The sequence below is a fragment of the Hoplias malabaricus genome, chromosome 7, assembly GCF_029633855.1.
Source record: "Hoplias malabaricus isolate fHopMal1 chromosome 7, fHopMal1.hap1, whole genome shotgun sequence".
Lineage (NCBI taxonomy): Eukaryota > Metazoa > Chordata > Actinopteri > Characiformes > Erythrinidae > Hoplias > Hoplias malabaricus.
The window spans coordinates 34,678,678-34,694,945 of NC_089806.1; the positions used below are offsets into that span (position 1 = coordinate 34,678,678).

The following is a 16,268-nucleotide window of genomic DNA, read 5'->3' on the forward strand; positions in this document are numbered from 1 at the left end:
GCTCTTTTGGACTTGGCTCTACTCTGATATTTTTTGTTGTTGGTGCTTTTCCATTAGGCAAATTAGGTACCTGGAACCTGGAAAAGAGTACTGTTTTAGTACCTACTTGCTCATAGTTCAAAGCCAGATGAGTAAGGCCTAAACCATGACATGTAAACCTTGCAGAGTGGTGGCTGGTTAAAGTGACTTGTCAATCACACAGAATTGCAGACATACAGCACAAACTAGGTGTTTGTAAAATCTCCATGTTACAGTAGTGATCACGTTTGTGTTTATCCAGCACACAACAGCAGCTCATAAAATTACTCTGTGGTATTTTGAAGAGGCACAAAAGTTTCTAAGATTGGAGACTGACAATAAAATAAATTAAAATCCAGTGAGAGATGGACAGTGCAACAAGAGCCAAAAACTATATTGATCTAACTAAACTGATGTGTGAGTAAATAATGCTTAAATGTCCCGCTGCCATTCATGTGGTTTCCAAAGCCTGAAGTTCCAATTAGACACTGTTTTTTGTGACGTCATCGACTACATTTTGAGTGGAGCTATGTTGGAAAACATATCAGGCATCTGGGACCAAAACACGAGTAGGGTCGGTATCATGCAGTGGAAAAGCACCATTAGATATAAGAGTGGTAAATTCCATCTCCTTCATTTCTTGCAGTAAATGAACATAGCTAAGTTTATATAATTTATTTAAATTTAGGGAAACATAAATATTTAACATGTTTAGATTGTATGTCTTGATGATTGTTTGTCATCAAGCTAAAGGCAGAAATTCAGATTTTGACCAAATGATGATGTGTTTACAAGCTGATTGGAAAACTGGAATTTTTTTTCTTATGATTAAAGACCACTTCTGGTGGTATTCTTTTCTATAGGGCACTCCATTACTTATTAATTATGAATCGTGTTTTTGAAGACAACTTAAAAATCATAATGATTCTTTTGTATCTTGTTAGTTCATATCTTTTTTTGCAACTCAATTCAGATCATAACAATCATCTCAAAGACAACACTGCCCTTTTCCTTTAGTCCCTAAAAAACGTGTAGTAATATTTGCCTAGAGATGGTTGAAAAAAGAATGAAACATGAGGCATGATGTTATTTCCATGATGCCTGCTATATCTCCTGATATTTTATCTTTCTGTGGTTTAAGATGGCTTAAGAACACCAATTCACAAAGAATTCACAATTCACTAAATCTAAGAAATCAGACCCTATTATACTCTCTATGTATTAAAACACGCAGTTGCTAAGTGTTTTGGAAATACATTAACATTTATGGCATTTGACAAAAATACTTATTTTTATTATTATTTAAGTCATCTTACAGAGGTAGGCTAATGTACTGTTAGGAGTATTAAATGAGGACTCTTAGGGTGAATCCAGTGTCACCCCTTTGCACTAACATTTAGCCCTACCCCTCCATTTTGCTTAGGAGCAGGGTTGTCTCAATTCTTGTTGGAAAAGAGGAGTAGGGTTGAGGGGACGGGCTATATACCACTTGAAACTGAGGTTTTTCAGAGTCAAACTTCAAATGAAGGGCTATGAATTCCTTGTCAATCACCAGCAAGATGGTGGCATAAGTGACCAAAGAAAGTCATTATTATTAGTATTTTCTCCTTTAATAAACTATGATTATCATTGTATTATATTGATTTAATGCAGTTTCATTGTATTGTGTCCCTTTATAACAAGCATAAAACATTGCTTTTTGCAGATGTTTCAGAATTTTATTCTAGTGCCTGTGACTACTGCATTGTTTAAGGTAGAACTAGAAGGTTAAATCAAAATGACGGTAAATAAGCAGCTGAAGTCAGCTTCATATCACAGAGAGTTAGGAGTCGACTATAATATATGATTGTGGAACGCTGTCCAGAAGCTGTGATATTGCAGCAGAGCACAGCTGAAGCACTTCTTTTTTGTGTTCTGATGATGTATCAGGCTCTTGAAGAGTTTTCCCATTTCGTAGGGGAAGATTTAAAATACTACACCTTCTAACTCAGTTCCAGGAACAAGATAAAAAAAAACGTATTGGTATAGCATATTGTGGTCTCTCAGGTCACTCAGAAATGTGTGACAATACAAAATAAATATGTAATATTATTTCAGATTCATGTTGATTTTAATAAGAAATAGTGTTTGAAACGTGCACTTCTTGGAAAGTGTTTTTTTAAAACCCTCTTACATAACATTACTGATAATTACTATGCTTTCAGTCTTTACAAATTGACTGCAGCTGTTCAGCTACACTGCTGTGTCAAAAGGACTCAAAATCCTATCAGCAGAACGCACTGCAATCAGAACTGCATTGCTGAGATTACATTTACAAGTTTGTTGCTTACATTCTTTATCTTTCAAACTGAGAGTAAATGTCTGAACAACACACGCCTTTATAATACTATTTTATTTGAAACACACTGTATTTAGTTAACTAATCATCTGCATGTGTTGTTCCTTTACAACAGAATAAAACATATTCAGCTACACTGTATATTTCTCAAAAATACTATTACTCATTTTAATGTGACAGCTAACGTTAACCTCACTTAATCTTACTTAGTTAACTAAGCTAGATTTTCTTAAAGCTGAATAATGTAGCTTTTGGGAATTTGGGTTTTGGAGACCTCTCTCAAAATGTTTATTTGCTTACAACATCCAAAAGGACATTTTGTAATGTCAACTGTGGCCTGAAACCACTCCCTGAATCTGATGACTGCAACAAGCATATTTTTTGCTTCTAAATGTAAGTGGTTAAATCTCAAATAGCTTTCTACTCCATATCTAGTTCATTCATTCATTCATTATCTGTAAACGCTTATCCAGTTCAGGGTCGCGGTGGGTCCAGAGCCTACCTGGAATCATTGGGCGCAAGGTGGGAATACACCCTGGAGGGGGTGCCAGTCCTTCACAGGGCAACTCAGACACACACTCATTCACTCACACACTTACACCTACGGACACTTTTGAGTCGCCAATCCACCTACCAACGTGTGTTTTTGGACTGTGGGAGGAAACCCACGCGGACACGGGGAGAACACACCAACTCCTCACAGACAGTTACCCGGAATTGTGCACATTTGGGTAAAAGCCCAAATGGATCTTTGTAAGATGCACTATGCAACGTTTAAGCCAATGTTTCAAGCGCTACATAATGCAGTGCACTGGGAGTATAGAAATATTTGAGATGGAGCCCAAGAGGAAAAATCACCTGCATGTTTCAGTCACATAGCTCTCCAGCTCTCCTCCTGTGGCCAGCTTTAAAATCACCATGTTTAGGGCACATTTAAAGAAAATGCTGTATGTTGTGGAAAGACAAATAAGTGACAGATTTGATGAAAAATGTTGTGTCAGCACTAGAAACTGAAAGTTAAAATGACAACAAACTGTCCACTGATCACTGTAAAAAAAGGATAAAACCTTGAAATAAATTAGCTTATTTATTTGTTCCTACCTGCTGAAAGTGAGTCACTGCTGATAACAATTTTGGTCAGCAAAAAAATAGTGATCCAGTGATTTTAGAATAACAATCGGCCAAATTAACACTTCAAACAAGGGTATGAAACAATGAAACAGCACAACTTAGTTAATTTCACCTGTCAGCAAGCACTGAATGTATTAGCTCACCTCTGCAATTTGTTTATATCTGGAAGTTAGATATCTGGCCACAGGTCACATAACATGTTACTCATGTACATTTTAACAGTACATTTAAAGTAACTCACAAAATCTTTCACTCATTCAGTCAATCAGATTCAAATGGCAAAAGCCTCTTGTAGACTGACTTGCTTGGTGAATCAGCAACAAGTAAGACTTGAATTTGGATATAATAAAGTTGTGTAAAAAGCATAATTTAAAAAATATATTTAATAACTGAAAACATTAAATAATGTCAATTTGTCACCTTGCTATATCTAACACTAAATTTCAAAATTTCTGCCCTAAGTCTGGTTTCTTGTCAGATTTTTTAGGATGGTCAGATTTTTGGATTCAAATGATTAACAAAAGATTAAATGTATATTTTTAAAAGTTAGGAAATAGTTGTAGTCAACACTTTTAAAATATTGTATCCCTTAATGTACAGAGTTTAAATTATTCATACCCATATACTGGATACACATATTGAGATACAGTGAACTCTCATATGTTGTAAACATGTTTGTGGTCACCAAATAGTTTCAGCTACAGAATTTATAGAGGTAAAAAAGGTGGGTAAACCAACATGAAGGCAGCACAGTTTCAAAACTGGAGATATTTTACAACTTTTTGTGTTTACAACAAGCAAGAATCACAGTATAAGTAGAGCTAACAAAACTCTTCAATGAAATCTCCCCAATTTTGCTGCTGCGACTATACCAGTGCTCTTCAGCTATAAAACTATTGAATCAAAATGGAGGACTGTTTACAGCACTGATTTCCTGCCCCGCTCGCAGCCACGCCCATTTTGTGACATGAAGCCTAATGCAAAAACCCAATGTGATCGCGGCTTTAAAGGGGCTAATGTTTTTTTGTGTTAACGCTAGCTGCTAAGCTATGTTTATTACAAATCCCAAAAGAAACACACAATGAAGGTGTGTCAACTTAAAAAAACATTTTTCCTGAAAATTTTGAATACATAACACGTTTTTTACCACAGATTTTAAGGCTTCACTTGAATAAATGAATTAGTGATATTCTTAATGATCATTGTAAAACCGTACAATGAAATTTGACCTCTGCATTTAATCCATCCGTGGTAGTGAACACACACACACAGACCAACAGGCTGCTATCCTTGGCACCCGTGGAGCATTTGGGGGTTAGGTGCCTTCCTCAAGGGGACTTCAGCCATGGATGTTCCCACTAGTCGTGGGGATCAAGCAACCTTCCAGTACCAAAACCCAGTCCTCTAAACATTAGGCCACAGCTGCCCCCCACTAAAAGTAGACTAAAGTTTTTAACTAGCTTTAGGATGGTGAACCAGGTCATTTCAACCACAGATTATGGTAAACCAAGGAACTATCTGAATCCGTATGATCAGAGAGAGCTGCCACCTTTCTCTTTTTTTCGCCTGGAGGAAGCAAAATCAAGCAAATATGACAGCCTTGGTGCATTGTCATTCAGATAACAGCTAATGTTACCTCTCTACACTATCCAGCTAGCTAATTAGATTTTTGCGACATGATGTCAAGGGAGGTGCAGAAATGGCTGCTTTGTTTTTTTCCTAACACTAACACAGCTCTACCCTCTGCTTTTCTACTGGCTCATGCTTCCAAACCTCACAAATTTGTGCAGCTAAAGCTCACCTATATGAATTTAGCGTGAAGGTAAATTTCTCAATTCTTTTACGTTACTACATTCTTTCCCTTTGGGTGAAAGTATTTTTTTTTTCAGCAGGCAGATTTTACAAATGTACAATGTGACTGTCCCTTTAGATCTACATTTATTTATGGGGTTTTCCCCAATAGATTTAAGTGACTAAACTGTAAATAAATGCTAGTTCATGTTTTAAATGCATCTAACTACTGTTTACATGTGTTTAACCTCCACAATACCTCTGCTTTTGATGAGTTTAAATACGCAAACCTGAGCCCAGTTTCCTAAAAACATCTTAGTGTTAAAATCATCTTAACAGAGAGAGAGTATTCAGTGTGATACTCACTCTTTTTCATTTTCATTTTTCATTTCACTTAAGAATCTTCATTGTTCTAAGATGATTTTGGGAAACACAGTGCTGTGCATTAAATTGAAAATACATTTAGAAGAGTCTCCTAGGTGGTAAACTAACATGAAATTTTAACTTTTTGGACCTGTCTTACTGAATGTAGTGATGCACCATATGTGAAACAGTGGATATGAAAATGCATGTTACATAGAGTTTAATAGTCAGTAGTGTGGCACTGCTGTTTTGCTGGAAAACTGTATTTTCTCAAATAACCAAGCTTTGGAAAATTAAAATATCATGATATCACAATTCATGACATTTTTCATTTTTGCTTTGTTTAAACCTAGTAGGTTGTACACAATCCATCTGTTTATTTTTATGGAAATTATATTAGATGAGTTTGAGAGGGACCTGATTTAGAAACAACTAGAAATCCTTCCCTGAGGTCCAGATAAGCCTTGATTTCTATTGGAGTTAATGAGTTGGTTTAGCAGGAAAGATCAATAGTACAGCCCCCTTTAATCTTCTCTAGAGTGGACAGACAAATTGAATGGCAGCTTGAACCTATTCCACAGGTCTGTTCAGACATGAAGAGGCTCTGGCTGCTTCAACCATCCATCAAGCAGCTCACAGAATAGCTGAACGCAGCCTCTTCCCCATGCCTCACACATGATAACTGAAAGCTTTGTGACAGAGCTTAGATAAGGCCCAAGTGTACTCGCTCATTTAATGTAAAGCTGGCAGCCTTATGGCACTCGTAGACACGTGGCACATCCAACCATGCAGCCTCTTTGATCCTAGTACACACCCAAAGCTCTGCTCACCATCAACTCAAGCAGATGTTGGCCACTCACTTACTACAGCAAGTGATTAAGGAGCAGCGAATGAGCCAAATCCCTTAATGGTGGAGTGCCTGCAACTATTAAAGGCAGTAAACAGTAAACAGACAAGAAGGACTCTGGTTTTTGCAATTAATGCCTTGTCTTTTAAGAAACCCTAAAGGTTCTTGGTCCTACCCTACACATAAGCTATATAAGCACAGTACAAACACCCAGACATGGTTTCCCAGACAGGGACTGGACTATATGCTCCTACTAATGGAAAAATCACAGTAATAATTGCTGTATGGTCCTGGACTAAGGTTAAACCCTATTTGAGAAAACACCCATCAGTGGCATAACTAGTTTATGTGCCCTGGTACAAAAACATTAATATTCTTCCACTGCCTGAGAATTCTTTTCTAGAAAAAGACAGTAAGTTTATGAGCCATGCACTAGTTTCTAATGTTAATTCAAATGTTAACATTAATATTAAGCTTTAAAATAATAAATAAAGTAAACAATAATCAAGTTGTGAACAGTTTTTTGACAATATGTAAACTGAACAGAACACCTACCTTATATCTACACTCATTGTCCCTGTTATCTCAGCTAACCTCACAGGAGCACAAGCGTTGCGGATAAGTTACAGTCATGATTTTTAAAAGGGGCATGTATCACAGAGTCCCCTCGTGCCATGCCAGGCTTTCAGTAATTTCACTACAGTATGGGCGATACAGAAAAAATGTCATATCACAATATTTCAAAACATTTTTAAAAATACATGACCCATATGCAAACACAATACATAATTTTCACATATTTTAGCATCCTAAACCCAATTAAATTCTAATTGTATACTATTTTGCTAATAAATTACCATATATGTGTGATATGCAGCAAAAACCATGTATCTCCCTTTTTATTTTTCGTTTCTCTGCATCATTTGAACACCTCACCTGATACCCTGTGCTGTACAGCTATCACAGCAACGTTTACCCATGATCATATTCCCCAGCTCCACCACTGTACACACCCTTACATAAGCCCGTCTTCCCTTTAAAGTGTTATTACACATAGCCCCGGCCCCAGATGTGGGAGGCAGCCCTTAAGTGACCACTGCAAATCTTGCCTATGGGGCAAAGCGCACTGTTTGCTAAACACGCGCACATTCGCACGCACGCGCTCAATAAAAACGACACTTCCAATTTGCACTCGGCTGAGTGAACCCCCCCCAACATTTGGCCATCAATAATTCAGAACGAACCAAAAAGCCCCATCAGAGGCGAGCCTAATATTTCACACCCCTCTGTCTGTATAGCGTCGAGACGAACAGCAGCACATCTCCGTGCATTCCTCATCGACGCCGCGCGTGCCGCAGGTGTCTGCCCAACGGTGAATGACATTAGCTGCAATTCAGAGGCCAGTGTTGTTATCTTTTGGCTTAGAGCTCGGTAAAACGCCACTGGCCCAATCATGACTGAAAAAAAAATCTACAGCGAACCAGGGGTCTCCTTCAGCAGCAGCTCTGGGTGCTATGGGTGTGGAGGTTTCCGCGCTAAACGGGGGAGGATGAAGCAGAAAAAACACCCCTTGTGACAACGAAATCACACGGCCGTGTACCGTTATTCCGACAGCCACCGGTTCCCGTTAACTAGCACACCCGCTTCGGGATGCCACCGCTGTTGCGAAAACGACGGAACCATCGTCAACACGCAGTCCTGCGCCTTATAGACCACTCATCCCTAGCCCACCCGGTTCAACATCGCTGTAAATTACAGCGGGCGCGCCCCCCTCAACCTCCCGGATACCGCATTGGACGCAGAATGCGACGATATTAAACGTTACCTCTCCGCCATGGTGCCTCTTCTCTTTCTTCGCCTTTAAAACCCAGTGACAGTAATCCACGGCGCACCAGTCATGGTGGTAAGGGCTCGGGCACCGCAGTACGGATGTGGAGCACGCGCTGTCTCTCCGCGTCGCCGTCACCACCGACAACCCTGACGTCATTTTGCGCTCGGGCGGCGGGCTGGCAAAGAAGGCGAGAAGGCGGTGTAGCTGTTGCCATGGCAGCGGCGAAACGCCATCGAGGTTAACCTCTGTGATTTTTGTAGTATTCTGAGGAAAACACACACAACAACAGAATGGAATGTAAAATGTAAATAAAACTTAATTTGTATATAATAAAATATATATAATAAAAATTATATATATATATATATATATATATATATATATATATAATCATTCATTGTCTGTAACCGTTTATTCAGTTCAGGGTCCTGATAGGTCTGGAGCCTATTAGAGTCACTGGGCGCAAGGCAGGGACACACCTGGAGAGGGCACCAGTCCTTTAACTTATACAGGGCAAAACACACTCACATACCTATGGACAATTTTGTGTAGCCAATCCACCTACCAACATTTGTTTTTGGACAGTGGGAGGAAACTAGAGCACCTGGAGGAAACCCACACGGACACGCGGAGAACACACCAGACTCAAATACAGTGACATAAAGCGAGGCTTGACCCCACAACCCCAGGACCCTGGAGTTGTGTGAAAACGACAGTACCTGCTACGCCACCATGTCACCCTTAATAAATACTTCATTGTGTTAAATCAACTGTGCTGTTTATTTTTCCTGTGATTAGGTCTGCGGCCGTGATTATTTTATGGGTTTAGTTAATTAATATATTTCCAACAATTATTTAAGAACTAAACATTTGAAGTGTTTCCAGTTCACTATCTTTTGTGTTTAAACCGTACATAGCTCATGGCTTACATTACTATATCTTATTAAAATGTCATATTTTTAGGCTTTATTTTCATTGATTCATCTGTAAACCGTGGGTCCAGAGCCTACCTGGAATCATTGGGCGCAAGGCAGGAATACACCCTGGAGGGGGCGCCAGTCCTTCACAGGGCAACACACACACACACACATTCACTCACACACTCACACCTATGGATACTTTCGAGTCGCCAATTCACCTACCAATGTGTGTTTTTGGACTGTGGGAGGAAACTCGAGCACCCGGAGGAAACCCCCACGGACACGGGGAGAACACACCAACTCCTCACAGACAGTCACCTGGAGCGGGAATGGAACCCACGATCATGGTTGAGTCGGTTATGAAGAATTAATTTCTGAAAATGCAAATACTAGAAATTGTTTGGTATAAATTCCACTTTTTCTATAACTTTGATGTCATTTTTTCGCCCATTACCTGCTGCATGTTTATTCCAAATTATGTGGTTAATTTCCATTCATTTTGGCTTGTGTAATGTCGACCTTTATTTGAACTTGCTAAAAGAAGCGTCAGTTCATAGTTAGTAAACAAACAGCTCCATCTAGTGTTAAACACAGGTGACAAGTTTTAGCGTCACTATCCAGGTTCTGTTTCACCGAGCAACGTAAATAAAATGATAGCTTCTTTTTTAGTGTTTAAAATAAGGCGCCCGACATTTTGTAAAATCACGGACTGGACACTTTCAAAAGATTGTGTTAATGTTGTTTTCAAGTTTGCAAGAGGAGCGGAACTATAATACAGCGTCCTCAGATTCCTCCCGGTAAAGAAAACACTGGGGATGAAATAGCTTGAAAACAATTGTCAATGCTGACTTGCTGCATTCCTTCCGCAGAAATCATGGCTTTGTTTTTTTAAACCCGCTAAAACAGACCTAAAAAAAACGTTCTCTGTGCTGGTCATGGCTGTAATCTGTAGACTGCTGTGCAATGGGAGAAGAAGCGCTTTTACATGGCTTAAGGCGGCCGTGCGCGTTCCCGCGGTGTTCTCGCGAAGACATGTCTCGTACACACAGGGACAGAGTCCGGAAGCGCGCACCCGCGAGTACTTCTACTACATTGATCATCAAGGACAGGTACAGGCGACATGACAAAATAGATTATTAAAAAAAACTTATAATTCTCTGTTCTTTGAAAAACATTTAGCAAGGATATGTTTATTAATATATCATATTAACCTAAATAGATTCACAATATTTTTACACAAAAACAGCTTATTAGAGTCAAAATATTTTAGCTTATTGGGGTACATTAAACCCAGAGCCTTATAGAGATATTTTACATATACGGCTCTGATTAAACTCACAGTCCAACCAATTAGGAAAGGAGATCATTTGCATATTATATATATATATATATATATATATATATATATATATATATATATATATATATATATATATATATATATATATACATACACACACACACACACACACATATATATATATATATATATATATATATATATATATATATATATATACATACACACACACACACACACACACATATATATATATACACACACACACACATATATATATATTTTTTTTTTATTCAAATATTTAAAATCTGAAAATTTCACATTCTAACAATTTTAAATGTCATATAAATATTATTCAACTACAAAAATATAAGATAAATATAATTCAAATATTGAAAATAAAGATTCAGACAGTTATATCAGTGATTTAAAGTCATTAATCTTTTGGGATCAATAATTTATAAGTTAATTTATAAATCATGCTCTGAATAAACAGAATAAATACACACTGGTCACTGGTCAGGTTGCAATTTCTGGAAAGTACTTTTTTCTGAATTCAGATCCTTTTATTTTTAGAATTCGGGTTTAAAATATGTTTATAATATTTTAATATATAATATGACAAGGAGTATGTTGTGGGGTTTAAATTTGGCTCTTCTCAGTTATCCAATAGTTATTGTAACTTTGTGTCACCTGTAATGGTGGCAGGTTTGCATTGTCAAAGAATATATCTGTGGCCATATTTTAAAGTGGAAAGAAAAATGCAGAAATGCTTCAGTGCTTTGTTTAATCATTTAGAGAAGTCTTCGATGGCAGAAAAGACCTGTCCTGTTTTCTCCAAAAGACACTCAACTTTATCAGTATATAGTCTTCTGGAACCACACCATCCTCAACCGTAATAACAAGTGTATTGAGTTTTTTCTGTGATTGAATTTCAATGTGACACAAATTTGTCTCTATACAAAATGTTTTCTGGATAAATCTGAGCACTCACACTGAAAGTCTAATCGTGTGCACCATAAGATAATGCTGTAAACATCCAGGTTCACACAAATATAGGGATGGAAAAGGCAACAGCATTCTCAGTTCAAGCTTTTCATTTGAATTATGAACGAAGAAAGCTACATGGGTGACATGGTGGCGCAACAGGAAGTGCCACTGCCACACAGTTCCAGGCACTTGAGATCCTTAGTTTGATCCTCGCCTTGAGTCACTTTGTTTTCCCTGGGTCTATATGGGTTTTGTCCCCCAATCCAAAAACACTTGCTGGTAGATTGATTTGGATTGTCTGCTTTTTGTTGTTGCAGTGGTGACTGCTTGTGTTACGTTGTCAGTTTCAGCGGCCAACTGTAGGACAACAAAGCTCTGAAAAATCTGTCATTTTTAATTGATTTAAAAGGAATCAACAGACTAATAATTTTCATATATATATATATTACAATACTAAACATTTATCTATTAGCAAAAACACTAATATTAAAATATAGAAATATATACTGTGCTGTGGATCATTTCATATATATATATATATGTGTATGAAGAGAAAGGAATCTTTCTCTCTTAATCTCAGCGTAGCTAATCATAATGATTAATTATATTAAACATTTTTAATAACATTTTTAAAAGTATATTTCCACCAAGTATATTTCGCCCTAGCACCCCACATTGACCAGCCACCCTTACAATGTTGTCTTTTTGCCAGAAAAGCTGATGTGTGGTGAGTGTGCTCGAATGGATTGGTTGCTTTTACATCCTCCAGGTGGATGCTGCACATTTGTAGTGGTTGAATGTAAAGCACTTTTGGTGTCTAGAAAGCACTGTGTAAATGTAAGTAAAAAAAATGGAGACTGGCTGATATATTAATAAGCTCTTATAATTTCTTTGAGTGCTTTAATTGCTTTAGGCATTAGAAAGCAGCTTCACAAAGCTATGACTGACTTGTTGGCATTCTATTCTGTTCAGTCAGTCTGGCATTTTGAAATGTATTTTAAATAAAATGTGTATGTTGCTCTCATGTTTTCTCTCTCTCTAAAATGTAGTACTACTGAAGTATTCTGAATAATTGTAGTCGTCGTATTGTGTCTAATTATATTCATGAAAGAAAAAAAATAACAATTCTGTCTCTTTTCCAGCTCTTCCTGGATGATACCAAAGTGAAGAACTTTGTCACTTGTTTCAAAGGTATGAGACCCCTTTTTCACACCACATAAAATACACCACCCTCCAGAAATCCATATTGATTTCACTGCTTCTATGGCTTAATGTTTACATGGAATTTGAGAATTTATCACTCATTCTAAAAGTTCCTCAGGGAATGTTGCATAACAGGACATGCTCCCAGGCCTTTAGCGGCATTGCCTGACACATGTAGCCTATGTGCAAATTGCTAACTGTCACGGTTAAATGGATAGGGGATGTTTTTGTTAATAAGTGTTTAAGTCTGAGTCCCCATAGTTCTTAGTGCTCTCTGAGGTGTTCTAATTATTCTAATTCTTACAGAAAAACTGTGAAACCTCTAAAGCTATAATAGACTACTAAAAGGAACAATATCAACACATTCATCCCACAGTGTCACATTCACACAGACATGAGGGTTCTGCGGACTACTGCATGTAATTGCTGTGTATGATGTTGGCATATATGAAGCCAAATAACTGTCATTTGAATCTGAGAAGTGTACTGGATGTTTGACCTTTGTCCTAAATTCTGATTGTGAGATTTGAATATACTTATGGCGTCAAAATAGGTTCTAAAATTCTGAAAATCCATAACCAATAAATTACATTTTGTAATTGAGAAAACTGTCATTAATACTGGGAGTTATAAAAACAGGTTTGTAAACAGATTATTTCTGTATATAATCGTCTATTTTGAGTTTAATATTCTTGAAGAATCCGTTTTCGCTTTCATTCCAACTTTTCTCAGTTTTGCTTTTCTTAGTCTCGCTGTCGCCTCCAGATGTTTCTCGCTTTGACGGGGGAGGGGGGCAGGATCTAGGCAGTTAGATTTATTATATATATATATATATATAAACATTTCAATTTATGTAAGGTTTTATTTATTATTTTCTCTTGGGTTTTTTTTATAAATATTTTTATCATTAGAATTTAGGGAAAAAAATGTTGTCATTTAATTATTTATTTATTTATGTTTAGTTTTGGCAGGTTTGGACCTCCATAATTATACACACGTAACCCTTTCCTAAGTCTCAGTATTAATGACAGTTTTCTCAATTACAAAATGTCATTAATTGGGTTATGGATTCTGGTTTTTGGTTCTCAGAACTTTAGAACCTATTTTGACGCCACATATACTGATCTGAACTTTTAAAATAGAAGTATTTTACCCCATTCACAAATTTTTAAATCACACACAAAAAAAATCATTGTTGAAATTCAAATTCATGAATGACACAATGAGTGAGTTTATCAAAAGCCACATGAATGTAATTAGAATCTAAATAATTCAGATTAATATAATTAAAATATAAAAAATAAGATAATTATCCTTCAAATATTCTAAATTCAAATATGCATGTTAGAGTTTCTTTTGACTTTAAATAGCTATAATTACATGAAATTTAAAAATGTGTATTATCCCTAATAATAATGAAACCTTTCCTTGGAAGTAATTTGTTAGGATTGGGATATGAGTGTGAATAGCATTTCTGCTAAGGCATGACTCAAAAATTATTTCATCTTTATTTAATCATGTACGACTGTTTTACTTTTGACTAACTTACATTATATTATATTTTAAGTAATTTATGCAGGCCTCTTTAAAGGTTTTTTACTTACTTTTTTATTTAAACACGGCTTAAATAGAATACTTCCTGAAATATCTGTCTTTTCTATTTATTCTCTCCAGATCAGCAGTTTCTGGTTTTCTTTTTTAAACATCTACATGTAAATAAAACTGGCCGCTACCAACAACATTTCCCGTTTGTCTCGCTGTGCGGACGTGAGAAGAACTTCCTGCGTTGTGATGACCAGCCCATCGTCTACACTAACTTGTTATCTGAGGCAGGCCATAAGGAGCTTCTGTCCTACTGCGGAGGCGGGGTTAAACTGACAGTTCCATTCCAACCAGAATCCTTGTTCATGCATCCTGTCAGTGGTCGAGTTTACCACCCTGCTCCTGGACATGTTGGGGGTGTTGGATTGGTTCGCTCTGCATTAGCTATTGAGCTCAGCCCTCAATTTCAATATTCTCCTGGTCAGGACAACACTACACAGCCTACTCATTTCTTATGGGCTGGGCAGAGACACATGCTGACCAATGAGCTGTCCAGATATTTCAGTCTTCAATAGGAAGCAATATTCAGATGTCTGTGGATGGCAAACCTTCAGAAATATTATTCATTAATACATTAGAAAATCTCAAAGCAGCACTTTGATTAACAAACTACTAGAAATAAGAAACATGAGATTTGTGATTCTGTATGCACATATCTGATCATTAAAAGATATATATATATTTATTTATTAATGTACAGTCATTTATTGTAAATATAAATAAATAAATAAATCCACATGAGACTGACTAATAATATTCTAAAGCAGAGGTCTTTAAATCCAGATGTTGGATCCAGGTTCTAAAGTGCACCTTAAAATGACCAGCTCTAATGACACTATATCTGGCCAGTCAGGTACATTAGCAGTTTTAGCTATAGTGTGTTACAGGCCTGCCATTTTAAAATCTCGGCCTGGAACCTGGATCAAAGGTCAACGACCTCTGTTCTAAAGAATTGATTATTTTTAAGGTAGGTCAATGCAAAATAGGTTACTTTTATTTCACACAACCTTTAGCCTGGTTTAGAATTAAGAACTCCATTTTGTTAGCTTTATATGTAATAAACATTTTAATTTATTTCCATTTACTGGACTGTCCAATTAGCAAATGTTTGAGGAATGTCCAGTTGCGCTGCATTCCATTATGTGTTACATTATATTTAGTAGGTAATATAGCATTAAATGTAAAATACTCTGAATTTGAAATTTCTGAATTCTTGTCAATTCTGAAAACATACTGGACACATTAGGTTTCCACATTGACTGAATAAGTTATATATCTACCTCAGACTAATAAATATATTGGTGCTTTTCCACTACCTATTACCTACTCTACTTTACTTCGATCTACTTGCTTTACTTTGGTACCTGGTAAGTAATTGGTTTTCCAAGTACATTATAATGTGTAAAAATAAAAAGTGCCAGAAGTGTGGCCTGCAAGAAAATATGTCATTTATTTTGGTATTAAAGGAACATTAGGTAAGGTTTGGTATGATTGCTCCTGAGCTTCCCCTACAGTTGCTAGTCTAATTCACTTTTACAGCACTGTCCTGAATTCAAGAGGGACTGGAAGGGGTGGTTTCCTACCCTCCAGAAGTTACATAGTGCCGTTTCTGTAGTGCTAAGCTTGGTGTAGCAACAACAGAGGCTCTATTCATGCCGTCACAGGTCAGTGAAATATCACATTGACTTTGAACCTGTAATAATTATGGTTCAAACAATACCTAGTCTTTCTTTAAAGGCACAGTAGCAAAAAAGGGGTGTTTAATTCTTCCAGATTATAGGTTGTTAGATATTACAAATATTACAATTCACATAGGCTTGCAATAATATAGGGCATAATATCGTTGTTTTTCACCCAGTCGGTTCATGTCTGTCATGTTATTGTGGAATCTGGGGAAATCTGTGGTTGTTCGATATACAGGCTCAGAATGTAGA

General features: G+C 36.9%; 2 protein-coding genes across 3 annotated transcripts in view; one reads left to right on the top strand and one right to left on the bottom strand.

Moving 5' to 3' along the window:
• The window catches only part of arhgap39 (Rho GTPase activating protein 39), a 58,473-nt gene extending 49,953 nt beyond the window's left edge, over positions 1–8,520 (bottom strand). For both annotated transcript variants that reach the window (XM_066677470.1, XM_066677469.1), the window contains exon 1: positions 8,314–8,520. In XM_066677470.1, the coding sequence (XP_066533567.1) occupies positions 8,314–8,324 (11 nt within the window). In that variant the 5' untranslated portion in view covers positions 8,325–8,520. The remainder of the gene's footprint in view (positions 1–8,313) is intronic.
• Positions 8,521–9,988: 1,468 nt separating this feature from the next.
• On the top strand, positions 9,989–14,980 carry c7h8orf82 (chromosome 7 C8orf82 homolog). The gene is made up of 3 exons (XM_066677705.1): positions 9,989–10,348; positions 12,672–12,720; positions 14,407–14,980. Exons 1-3 carry the CDS (start codon positions 10,175–10,177, stop codon positions 14,847–14,849), a joined length of 666 nt encoding a protein of 221 aa, XP_066533802.1. The 5' UTR covers positions 9,989–10,174; the 3' UTR covers positions 14,850–14,980.
• The last annotated feature ends 1,288 nt before the right edge of the window (positions 14,981–16,268 follow it).